At 34.8% G+C, this 12,963-nt stretch overlaps 1 protein-coding gene across 1 annotated transcript in view; it reads left to right on the top strand.

Moving 5' to 3' along the window:
- chp (leucine rich repeat containing G protein-coupled receptor chaoptin) overlaps positions 1 to 12,963 on the top strand; it is a 52,195-nt gene that overhangs the window by 6,079 nt on the left and 33,153 nt on the right. Inside the window, exons 3-9 of the mRNA XM_089639400.1 lie at positions 8,610 to 8,699; positions 9,497 to 9,707; positions 10,274 to 10,444; positions 11,062 to 11,270; positions 11,686 to 11,943; positions 12,282 to 12,482; positions 12,559 to 12,668. Coding sequence (XP_089495526.1) covers positions 8,610 to 8,699; positions 9,497 to 9,707; positions 10,274 to 10,444; positions 11,062 to 11,270; positions 11,686 to 11,943; positions 12,282 to 12,482; positions 12,559 to 12,668 — 1,250 coding nt within the window. The remainder of the gene's footprint in view (positions 1 to 8,609; positions 8,700 to 9,496; positions 9,708 to 10,273; positions 10,445 to 11,061; positions 11,271 to 11,685; positions 11,944 to 12,281; positions 12,483 to 12,558; positions 12,669 to 12,963) is intronic.

Raw genomic sequence — 12,963 nt, 5'->3', positions numbered from 1 at the left:
TCAATTCTGAATGGTGGTCTTTCACCAGGGTTATACTGAGAGTATCTGGCACTCTGAAATAATGATTTTCCTTCACTTATTTTTTTTGTAAGAACCTATACCTGTATATGGTGTCCGGAAGCTAGTGGTACAAGCGGAAAACTGTTGAATGTACGTCATATTTGGGGTCGATTTTGTGGTACTTTTTGTGGACAGACCATGCTGTAAGCGCGTTATATTTTTGTGCTTTGGCCTATTTCATCAATTCGCTTGCCATACATTCACAAAGGGGTTGATGGCGAGCGATATGATGAAATAGGCCAAGCCATGGTGCGTATAGCCTAATCTGTCAGCCTCATAAATCATTTCAGAAGTTGGATTATTTTAATTGTTTTTTTTTATAGTTTTATTTTAGCCATTTGTACATCCAAGATTACAAATGATTAATTTATTATTAGTTACATACATTTTCTTTCAATCAATATTTATTCAATACATTTCAAATTAAAAAATAAATAAATATGGCTCCTATAATCCGGCTCAAATCCATCAATTGGGGCAGACTTAATGGTTTCAGGCAGCACTTTATAATATTGCACACTATTATTTTTGTACAGTAAAATGTTTTGTTTATTGGCTTTGTCCTTTTTTGGCAGCCCAATTTCATTGAACTTTATTGTGTTATGTCTGTATATGTCCTTGTTGTCTATAATTTATAACTTGTCGTTATAGGTTGTTTATTATGTTATGCATAAATATCATCGTGTTCAACATTAGCATCTTTTTCACCGTTAGCCAATTTAGTTCTTTTAACATTTTAGTTACTTTTGAAATTATATTTCGCCTAAGTATTATTTCATTGCTCTATTTTGAAGATTTTCCACTTATTTTGTTCGGTGACCGGATAAATCATCAAAATGATAGTTCATCACATCTTTAAAAAGTTAAATAAAGTCATGGAAAGTGATGAAACAAAAACTTTATTAACTGGGTAAAGTAGGTTAGATTAAGTTAGGTTAGGTTAGGTTTAAATTATTTTTTTCATAATTTCTAATGACTTTATATCGCTTTTTAAAGGTGTGTTGAATTGTCGTTGTGATGATTTATCATGGAACCATTTTGTTCTCTGCCATTATATATCGAAAAAAATCGCTAAGCAGTAGTTAAAATATGGAGCAATAATGGAGTTGTAAATAGTGATTGTAGTTTTTCTGGAAAATTGGTGACTAATTCCTCCCAAAAAGATATATTCTTTCCAACTTTCTTTTAGTTGCCGAAAAAAAATTAAAAGCTCAGAAAGTTTTTTTTTGGTTTTCAATGTGATAGAGAGGGTTATAGGGATCACATCACATATAAATTCACCACTTTCCTTCTTGTATCACCAGTTTCCGGACACCGTGTATAAATATAAGAACCTTTTTTGTTTTCAGAAAATGTTAAGTTACATTACAATTTAAAATTTTCTACCGAAATGAATTTTATATTTTAATTTCTCTAACCCTTCTCGACTAAAAAGCAATTAAAAGTAGGTATTAGCTTTGATGTCACGCCATGGCCATGGCGCGCGGTGCGACTTTCTCGGAATACAAAATTACAATGAATATTTTAAACTCCAGTTAATGATTCTACGTAAATAATTCCATCTCTAGAAATAATACAAACAGTTCGTTGGTTTTATCTGTTATCTCGTAAGTAGGAGAATTTCGACGTTTTCCATAAATCAGACAGAATATGTTTACGCTTAAGTCTTAACTTCTGCGCCAGTCTTTGAAAAAGTTAACACCCGCAATAAAATGTATGCTACGTTCACGCAATCGTTTCACAAGGGGAGTTTTTTTTATCACGATGCAATTCTCGCAATCATGATTTTGTGTAAGATTGGCGTTGTGTGTTTTAGCAAGAAGATGTTGGGAGCTAGGTAGATGCATAATAATTGTCTTTACTTGGAAGTGTCCGGTAGTTATAAAACCACTAGTTGTTATTGTGAATTAATATTCAACAAATTGGCGTGATTTTGTTTTCCAATATGCTCCTCTTCACGCTATGCGTCCTATTTGTGTCGGTAAATGGCTATAATACTCAAGAATTAATATTAGTGCCCTTTACAATGAAGTTTATCTATTCTTTTCCGCCCTAGCTACCTCTAATATCGACACTTGCTGCTTTATCGAGATTAATCGTGGCGCTATAAAGTGATCCTATAATAAAATCCACGCTGGCATGAAGTTACCTGTCGATCACTCCCGCCAAAATTGTTGAATTTTTGACAGTCGGCCGGAATCAGGAAATGGTTGTCGTAAATATGTGCATGCGCATCACGCAACACCCAAACTTTAAACCAAACACATGACCCATCGATGTTTATTGAGAACGGTATTTTTTCAATAGCACAAATAATAATATACATAGGTACTATGCCCAGAGTAGAAATCAATGGGGCCAGCTATTTTTCTATTTTCAGTTGGAATGTGGTTATTTCACGAAGAATTATTGAGGCTGTCAGCTGAGAAGTGACGTAAGCTCAAAAATGCTGACCTAGAGTATATTTTTTTAAAGTTTTGAATTTGAAATTGCTCACATAAAACACCCAAAAAGGTGATTATTTTGCAAATCCCCAATACTCCTTCCATTTGCAAGCCCTGGCCCTTAACGCTGAAAGGTTCTAATCTTGGCCCCTTTTGACACAACTAAAATTTTTAATATTTTCTATGAGAAATGTGGACCAAGATTCGAATCTTATTAGTTGCGATGTTTTTCAAACTGTGACATTTACCTTTTATTCTATTTAGTGCAAACACCCGTATATCGTAATTATTTCAGGTGATCAGTGATAACCACCCATTTTTCCCCATCTGAAAACGACTCTGCACTTGCTACGGGATTTGTACCTATATAGGAATGCAATATTACGTGATCCGAATAATGAGAGATTTTTCAGCTTCCTTCTAACACTTTTTGGAGGATTGAGGGAGCTCTGATTGCGGCCATATTGGTAATTTTGGTTCGCCCGCGGCCATCTTTCTGCGTTATTTTTAATTGTTTTACTTCTTGAGTAAGTGTGACAATTTGTTCTTTAAGATTTTGGAGTACCTACTGTTCTGACGTTCGGCTCTTCCATGGCATGGTGGGCTTGGGTGTTTTTGTTGTTTTTACGGTAGTCCCTGTCTACAGCACCGCATTCTGTTTTCTGGTAAACTTCAAGTATCTTTACAGTGATACCAGTCTCACATAAATGTAGATAAAAGTAACGTTGTTATTATTTTCGGGAGATATAAACTCCCTATAATTTACCCTACAACTTCTTTTTTTTCTAGGTTTTTCTGCCTTGCATCGTTTGACACTGCATTTTTGTTTTTCCTCTTATTTTATTGGTTTTCGCACCATTTAGACACTTTTGTTTGTAACTCCACTTCTTTGCTGACTATTTCACGTTGAATTAGTTAATTCACGTTAATAATAGGAACTTACACCACGTTCAAGGGCAACATTCATTAATGGGACGTATCTGCAAAATATTCAACACCTTACGAGATGTGACATTTTCAACTGCACATTGAAAACATAGAAAGTCAAACTGGTTGAATTTATCATTTAAAATTAAACAATAACTTTGTAAACATCACTTATAATACAAAGTTATTGTTTAATTTTAAATTATAATGTCACATCACAAAGTAACCGCTTCATATGAAGAAATGAATTTATCATTGATGCAAAAATTGTAGGTACTCATTTTTACCGTTTTCACTGTATGTCTATATACTTGTAATATCATATTGTTTATTTTAGTTTTTGTTTTTGTTTATAACGCAGTATGTATATATACTAGTTATATAATAGTCCCAGCTAGAGGTCGTAAGCGACATCATCGTTCTAGTCTTTTGATATCATACAAGATGTGTGAGGAGGAAGAGGACGACCGTCGATGAAGTACGTACGACCTCTCTCTAGAACAAGTTTATCTCCTTGATTAATGGAATTTTTTTTCAAAACAACTGTTTGATACCTAATTATAATAAAATTACACTTTTGCAAGTATTTTGACAATTTAGGTAGGTGCCACAAAATTTTCCACTGTTTCACTCTCGTCGGAAGATTTGATCGGGCATCAATTTCTTTTGAATTTTCCTTTGACATCAATGCTTTTGTTATTATTTACGTAAGACCTGAGGGATAAAAAAAATTGAGTGCCTTGTTTACGAAAGGCTTTGTTACTTCAGAAGGCTTTTCACTTATTCATTCCGGTGGTTACACAGGGAAATACAATATATCAAATCGCATCAGAACGTGAGCCTACCAAATGAATAATTTATTTCATAAGGAAGCAGTGACGTAGCAAGATATGATTTAGAATATTTTATACTTCCTTATATTCTACCTTCCATTACTCTGTGTGATTGGATTGTGTATTCCCGATGTTTGAGTCAATTGAAGACACAGGTGACATCTTTAATCCAATGGAAAAGGACTTTTTATTGGACGCGGGGGATGAACCTATTTCGGACAAATTGGGATTAGTGCTTTTAGGCTTTTGGGCAAGTTGACCATCGGATATTATATTATTCAATATCCAATGATTCGGAAATACAGGTCAGGTCTAGTAGACTTGTTTATTATTAGAATTATAAAGAAAACATTGTTCACTTCATTAGAAAAATTAAGTTTATTTTTTTAACCGTCCCTATTTAACGGATTGTCGGTTTTTGAACATGTCTATTGATGCGTCACGTAAATCTTTACTATTTTTCTTCACATGGATATTAGAATTTACAAAATTCATGTCAAACAAGATACATCTCCCTACAAATCGTATAAATCTAACTTAGTTCTATGAACAGTAGAGATGGCGTTCAATAAGTATGTTTTAAATTTTCTCCTATGTAATAAATCAAAATCGAAATTTCCTCTGAAATGATAGTATTTCTAAGTAGATACTTAAATCCCTACCTATTTAATTATAAACCATATATTTAATTTTTTTTTAAATTTCTCTTGCAGAGGCCTTTCCAGTGTCCTTCGATTTTATTATGCCCAATGATGCGGTTATCGTCATCAGTTTGCGATGTTTAGATTTCACAAAACTATTTTGTTCTGCAGCCTTATTATAGAAAAGCCTCTTTGGTGGTCGGCTATCGTTCAATGATTTAGAGGAGTATATATTTATAAGTTTATGAATTTTGTTATGGACGGCTCTTTAAACTGGTGGCATATTGCATAGTATTCACGGGCGTGCATGACGTCACAAGCCGAAATTTGAAAATTCATACAGTAATGTTTCGACACTCGGCCTGTGACGTCGTGCTCGCCCGTGAATACTCGGCTATAATACGTAAGTAGATACTTAAATCCCTACCTATTTAATTATAAACCATATATTTAAGATTTTTTAAATTTCAAATGAAGGATAACACAATTAGTGCAATGAAACGTCACTATCTCAATGACAGTTATTTATTAAAACTTTATTCAAAAAATGATCATCAAAAAAAATCATTGAAAAATGCGAATAAGAAAGTCCGAGTTAACACGGCGATTCCATAATTGAAAAAATAAACTTTAAAACGGCCACCATCTTGAAACTGAAACAAAACGCATAAAAAAATTTACAGACAAACTGAATACAAAACGGCAGAGTTAAAACATAATTTTGCTACACTCAGTCAATTAAAAGACTATCGAATCCATAAAACCTGTTGTTTGTTTTCTTGGATAGTAAGTAACAAATTGTATAATCTTTCGCATATCAGCAATTTATACAATGTACATGATGTGTAAATGTATAATTTCAAAAATAATGAATTTGTAATCTACATAATATTGAAGATGTTTTGATCTAATCACGTTGTTACGGTAATTGTGTGACCACCAAATTAAGGTGACTGCTTTCAGCTCTAAATCAAGTGGTATGTGTACCGTGTACCAAATGTCAAAAATCGTTTAAAGCAAATTATTTCAAGGGAAACTAATTAAAGATATGTGCATTAAAATTTTTGGTATGCGACAAATACTTTATTATTAAAAATAAAATAAAAAAATATTTTTTAATAGTTCAACACAAAAAATTTTATATTGTTCTTTTTGAAGTCAGTCAAGTCGAATAAAATCACTCTAATTCCATTGATAATATTTTTTTCTTAAAGAAATAGTGAAATTACATTTAAAATACTATTAACATTAGGTTTCTACCATTTCTACATATGATGAGATTTGAATACTACTCTTCCATGAAAGCGTCAGCTTGTGTGTTGAAGAGGAAATATATAATATTCAGTAAGATGTATTAACCATAAACTCGGTCTACCAATATTAACCATAAATTACAACCACTTGATGAAAGAATTAAAATTATCAAAGCTCTCAGATAGGAGACTTGTTTCTGGCTTTTTTAATTTTTTTTAAATTATAAATTGTATTATAGACAGCCCTGATTTACTTAGAATAACTACTCGATCAAAAATCTTTTTAATTGCAGCAACAACATCATTTAGAAACTTGCTTGTACCTAGATAGCATGCAGTTGACAATACTTTCTCGGAAATAGTAGATGTGTTCCACTGCACGAAAAATTAAGAAGGCCATAATAAAATATCTTATAAATGAATACAAATGTTAGCTTTTATTGTTATTTTGCAAGTGTTCTATTTTAAAATTTTAATAGTGTTACACTAATTTATTATATAAATCACATGTTTGTAAAAGCTTGTACAGGCCTGTAATATAAAAAAATAATACTATAATCTAATGGTGTCATTTTGTGCTCTTCAAGTCTTCAAAATTCTAACAAAATGAGTAGTGTAAATAAACACAAAAAATCTCTCCTCGGATTGTGAAATTTCCTCCGAGCTTTGTTCTGCCATTCCAACTGTAATTGAGAATTTTCCCGGCCGTTTTGTCAGAAAATACAGCCGCTTTTCCCGACCTACGGCGGCTGGCGGATGACTCTATGCTGAAATTCTTTCGTGCCGGCTCGCAAATCAATGAATTTACATAAAGACATTTCAATAGCGCGATGTGGAAATACAAAGTCATGTATAAATAAAAGCCTAGGTTATAAACATATTGCTAGGCGAGGGTGGGTTATTATTTCGTTTTGAAATGCCAATAACTTGTTAACGATTCAAATATACCCATGCAAATATCGAGAGTTGGCGGGTTTAAAATGCCTTGGCAGGAAGCTAATATGAAATTTGATTTGTTTGTGAAGTTGACCTCTTCTTTAGATCTTTATTTTTCAACGCCTGCAAAAAAATATCAATTTAATATAATAAAGTTATTCCTTTTCACTTTTGTAGGGATGAAGTTTATTTGATACATACGGGAACGGGCATATGTAATACCACCGAGGCGAGGCCTGTGTGTGGGTACCTATTATAGTATATGTATATAAAACAGCGGTAGTTAATTAAAAAATATATTGAAAAAAAAACTAACCTAACCTAACCAAAATATATATTCCATATTTTTAACCTAATCAAACGCATCCAAAATATCCTGACCGCTTCAAGGAAATGTTTCATTTCCAGCCGGTCTCCTGCAGAGTCCTTCCCAGTGTCGTTCGACTTTATTATGCCCAATAATGCGGTTATCGTCATCAGTTTGCGCTGTTTAGATTTCACAAAACTATTTTGTTCTACAGCCTTATTATAGAAAAGTCTCTTTGGTGGTCGGCTATCGTTCAATGATTTAGAGGAGTATATATTTATATGTTTATGAATTTTGTTATTGACGGCTCTTCAAACTGCTGGCATATTGCATATTGCATGGGCGTGCATGACATCACAAGCAGAAATTTGAAAATTCGTGCAGAAATGTTTCGTCGCTCGGCCCGTGACGTCGTGCTCGCCAGTGAATACTCGGCTATAATACGTAATGAACTTAAAATATTCACCTTTTTCTTTAGCCTTGTATACACGGGCGAGCATGACATCACAGACCGACCGATGTGCATCTATTTCTGTGTGAATGTCTGCCGGACAGGTCCATCCACAATGCACAAATGCTCCTGTAACGTCTTGCTCGGCCATATACTTGCACACTAGGCTATAGAAATGATCGTCACTCGGCCTGTGACGTCATACATGCCCGACTTGTTTGCCTGTGAATACTAGCTTTTGTCTGCCTCCAAAGATGTAATAGTTAATTTATTTAGTTATTTTCGGGAAATCGACAGTTTATATTTTATCAGTTTGTAAATGTGTAGTATAGACAAAATAAAACCAATTATGGATTTCCTTCCTGTTCTACCTCTTATAAAACCACATGATAAGAATAAAAATATTGATATTTATTAGATTATTACATAAATAAAAAATATTGAAATTTATAAGAAAATTATTAAGCAAAACATTGCACGTAATAAAAAAAAATGAAATTTATGAAAAAATAATGTTAACTCAAAATAACTCAGTAAGTACTAATACATATTAGTACTTACTGACTAAGTGAGTAAGTACTAATACATATTAGTACTTACTGACTTTAATTTTCTTATTTTATTATGCTATTACCTAAAATGTGCACATTCGTTTTATAATGGTTTAATGGTTGGTGATTTGTTTGTATGGTTTGTGATGGTGGATTGGTTGGTATTTGTTTCATTATATCATGATGTATTTTTATTATGTTTTTAGAGTTTGATGGCAGTAATCAAGTTCGGATATGCTCTGGTCATCATTACGTTGGTTCTCATGATTTGGGCATCGCTCAGTAATGCGAGAGAGGTGAGTTATTTTTACTCTTATAAATGTGCTCTATTTAGGAATGAAGAATGGTCAATTGAAGATTAGGGTTTATTTAAAAAAAACGAATGCATTCCGATTTGCGATATTCAAGTAACAATTCATATATTTTTCATTTTTTTTTAAATCTAAGGATGGGTTGTTTTAGAGAATTTGAACTGAATTCATCAAATTTCAAAGTTGAAATTCTTGTTCTGTGAAGGTTCTATTCAAGTTCTGTTATTATTTAAGTTTTTCGAAACAACTGGCCAATGATGGTATAATAATAAATCTTGAATAGAACCTTCACAGAACTTGAAAATCAACTTCGAAATTTTATTAATTGTTCAAATTCTCCGAAACATCAGTGACCTTCGTCTTGTTTTGAAGGTCAAGTGATTAGTCTCGGATTAAAACCGTTGATTTTTATACAAATCAAATTCACGCCACCCGCCAGGTTTCCGTCAAAGACATTGTTTTTTTAATATAAATAGAAACTAAATTGTTTATACATTCAAATGAATTGCTTCAAACGATTTGATTTTATAAATAAAATTATATGTAGTATGGGTTTGAGTATATTATAAAAAAATAATTATTGTATAATTTCCCCTAGCGCAGTTTTTTGTGCTCAATCACCTCAGGGGGGACCCAAAAAGTAAATTACGAATCAAATAGTACAGTTCCCTCGATGTTAAAATATTCATCCATCCTATACCTACGACCCCAGTGCCCCAAAATTTTAAATTTGGATTACGTAATTAGTTTAATTCCTACAATTTTATTTGTTTTGTCGTCAGTTCCATGTGGAGCCGGGGGTGCAATACCCACCGTGCTTCTTCAACCCGCTGTGCAGCTGCTCGAAGGCCATCCCCGACCTGGGTATCGTTGCCTGCAGAGCCGTGCCGCTGTTCCGGGTACCGCCGCCCATCAACTCGTCCAAGGTGTTCATGCTGCACCTGGAGGGCAACGGCCTCAGAGACCTTGAACCCTACTTCTTCCAGTCCACTGGTGAGTTATTTGAACATACTGCCCAATCTTGCTACCTCGGCAGATGCACTCATTCTCAAAATGTGCATTTACGGCTGAATCCTTTTTTGGGTATATTGGTAAGTATGTTGTTAATGCCTATTATTGTCAGGGCTAAAGTTATGAGTCTGAAGTTCGCCTCCTGTTTCACCTCAGTCTTGTTCAGACCTGTATACTTTTTCTCGACAATCTTCTATCCTTATTCCTTCCACATTAGCCCGAGTTGATTCAATGAATAAAGCAATTCCCTTGTGTTATTCCGTGTTTTATTAGCACATTCTTGTTTCAACTTACAGCTACTTTTAAAGTGTTGCTACATGGGTTGGTACTTGGGTTGGTATTTTTGGTACTATTCGGGGGTTTGGGGACACTGGGGATTATTAGGAATACTTAACTCCTAAGCATTGGGTTCCCTTATTCTTATCATTTTCACTTCTTTGCCACTAGGTTTTTCATTTCCCCAGCATTCCTTAACATCTCACATTTTATATTAAAGTATTCTTTGGGATCATTACTGTTTATAACTTATGGTTGTTTTTTTGTTTCAGGATTGTACAGGCTAGCCATAAACAAGAACCCTTTGGGAGAGATCCCCGAGGAGGCCTTCCTCGGCCTGGAGCGGTCCCTATGGGAACTGGAGCTTCATGAAGACGACCTCATTGTGGTGCCCAATAAGGCGCTGCGGTACTTGCAGAAACTAAGACTACTAGACTTGACGGGTGAGCAGTTTATTACAACGTCCTCTGAGTACTTTATTAATTGAGAATACAAATAAACATACTTTTTGCGTCTATTTTCGAGAAATTATATATGAGAGTAGGTACGCATTTTTATGGAATCGCATTTGGAGTGGAATATTCTATATTTTTTATATGTGATGCGGAGTATAGAGTACCCCAGGGTTTCAATTTAGGTCCACTCTATTTTCCTATACCTAATAATGTAAATGATTTTTCGGAAGTCTTTCAACATTTTTATGAAATCTGATTTTCCTGATGATCTAATACTTACTGTAGAAAACTATAATTATAAGCTGCACTAAAGTAAATTGGATGCCGTGGAAAGACACATTTTTCTATGGTAGGTGTACAGTAATAAAGGTTTGATAGAAGTCTGGTGATTCGTGATTCATATTGAGTTGGCATGTGGCACTGAAATGGCAATGCATGTAATTTTTATACAAAGTATAAAATTAGAGTTTCGAAGCCATTTTTGTTGTATCTAAATATTACCTTTTGAACGATGTATTTTTAGGGTGCTTCTAGTTTTGGACAACAAATTATTAAAACGCATATGTTTCTCTCGCTCTAAAACGATACTTTTTGTCACTTTCCAGGAAATGAGATAGCAGAGTTAGCCTCCGACAGCTGGAAGGGTCTGGAGAACTCGCTACAGACACTGATCCTGGCTGATAACTCCTTGCTCACCCTCCCGCCGGATGCCTTCTCCACCCTGCCGCTGCTGGAGACCTTGGACTTGCGGGGAAACCATATTTCTAAGTTGGATCCCACTGTCTTTAGGGATGGCATGGGACGACTTAGCAAGGTAAGACAGTCTTGACCGATGATACAACCTACCCAGACAGAGCATTGACCACAAGCTTTCTTAATCTAGCTCTTGCTCAGTGATATCGCCCCCTCTAGCTCTGGGAGAGCTGAAGACATCCATAGAGAGGAGGGTGGCATCAGCGCAACAGGGAGGGTCTTTCAGAGCGGTAATGAGGCGGCGAGAGGGATGAAAAGGCCATAAAAAAAAAGTTTTTCTAAAATTGTCTATAAAATAGAATGGCTTTTAGACGAATTGATTGGCTAAAAATTGATAATATTTTTCTACTTGACTATCTATTATATGCATTTTTGTGAGAATATTTTTTTCGAAGCGTTCATGTGTAATATATCACATGCTTTATTTCGTTTCGTATGATGTTTATTTAAAATATTTTTTGTTGTTGTTGTTTCAGGTTCTTCTATCCGATAACCAGCTGATGTTTTTCCCTTACGAAGAATTGGCTCCACTGAAGCAACTGAGGCACTTGGATTTGTCTAAGAATCGCATTGTCCAGGTGCCTCCCGTCGTCAACATTCCCGGGATCCGCATTTCCCTGGACATCCTGAGGCTGGAGTATAATTCCATCACCTTTCTGTTGCCGGGATCATTTCAACTGTTCAACACATTGAATACTACTATCTTAGATGGTAATCCAATATCACACATCAGGGTGAGTACAAACTGCACAAAGGTTCCATTATTTCGAAAGCGATTCTGAAAAGTCAGAAGCTCACTGTATTATTTTATAGGCATTGTTTGTATCACTTTGGCTCATTGCTTTCTAAAATTCGCCCCCGAACGAGGTCCCCGCGGAGGAAGTTAGTGCATAGTCAATATGCTACGTGTGATGCGTCTTGAACTGAACAGTAATAATAACATCGAAATGAGTTTTATAAACTCACTGGGAATAATACATTATTAATTTGTTATCATTTTGTAATGTATTATCTTGTAATAAAAAAAAAATAAAAAAAATAGTACCAGATACTTAATAAAATGTTATTTCAGGAAGACGCATTCCGTCAAGCAAAGATCCGCACCCTATCGCTGAGAGATTGCGGTTTGACAGAAATAGCTCCATCAGCATTTGCCGGGCTGGAGGCGACTCTCCAGTCTCTGGATCTCTCTTCCAACAACCTGACTGGCCTTCCCAAAAGCTTGTTTCACCAATTCGACTTCCTCAGATACTTGAGTCTTAAGGAGAACGAGGTAAGTATTATACTTCAACTCAAAGATTATATAAAATGATTGAGATGATCAGCACTAACTCTGCGTCGGTTTTTAGGTCCATAACATAATGCCTGGAGAATCATTTAATGGTTTTCAATACACCCTCTTCAATTTGGACCTGAGCGGGTCAAAGAATGGAGTCACTAGTCTTCAGGATTTGAGAAGGTAATTTATTTATTCGTTTTTGTCTTATTTTTATGTCATTTCTATTTAATTTTTTTGTCAGTTGTCATTATTTTTTTTTCGCTTTACAAACCGTTACTCTGATTTGGATTCTTGGACATGTTGGCTTCGTGGGTAATGATATTGCGGATTCCTTGGCAAAACAAGGACCATCCAACCGTATTGTTACTCTCGTAAACCACATAACTCCTCTCCAACATTTTTTCCATCCTCAAAGATAGATCCGCGATGTTTGGTCAGAGTATTGGCACATTGCTAGTCAATTCAAGGAAGCCTG

This window comes from Hesperophylax consimilis, chromosome 14 (genome assembly GCF_061612785.1).
Source record: "Hesperophylax consimilis isolate HC1 chromosome 14, BYU_Hcon_1.0, whole genome shotgun sequence".
NCBI lineage: Eukaryota > Metazoa > Arthropoda > Insecta > Trichoptera > Limnephilidae > Hesperophylax > Hesperophylax consimilis.
Note: the sequence above shows the minus strand (reverse complement) of the source record. Positions and strands in the feature narration are given on the sequence as shown.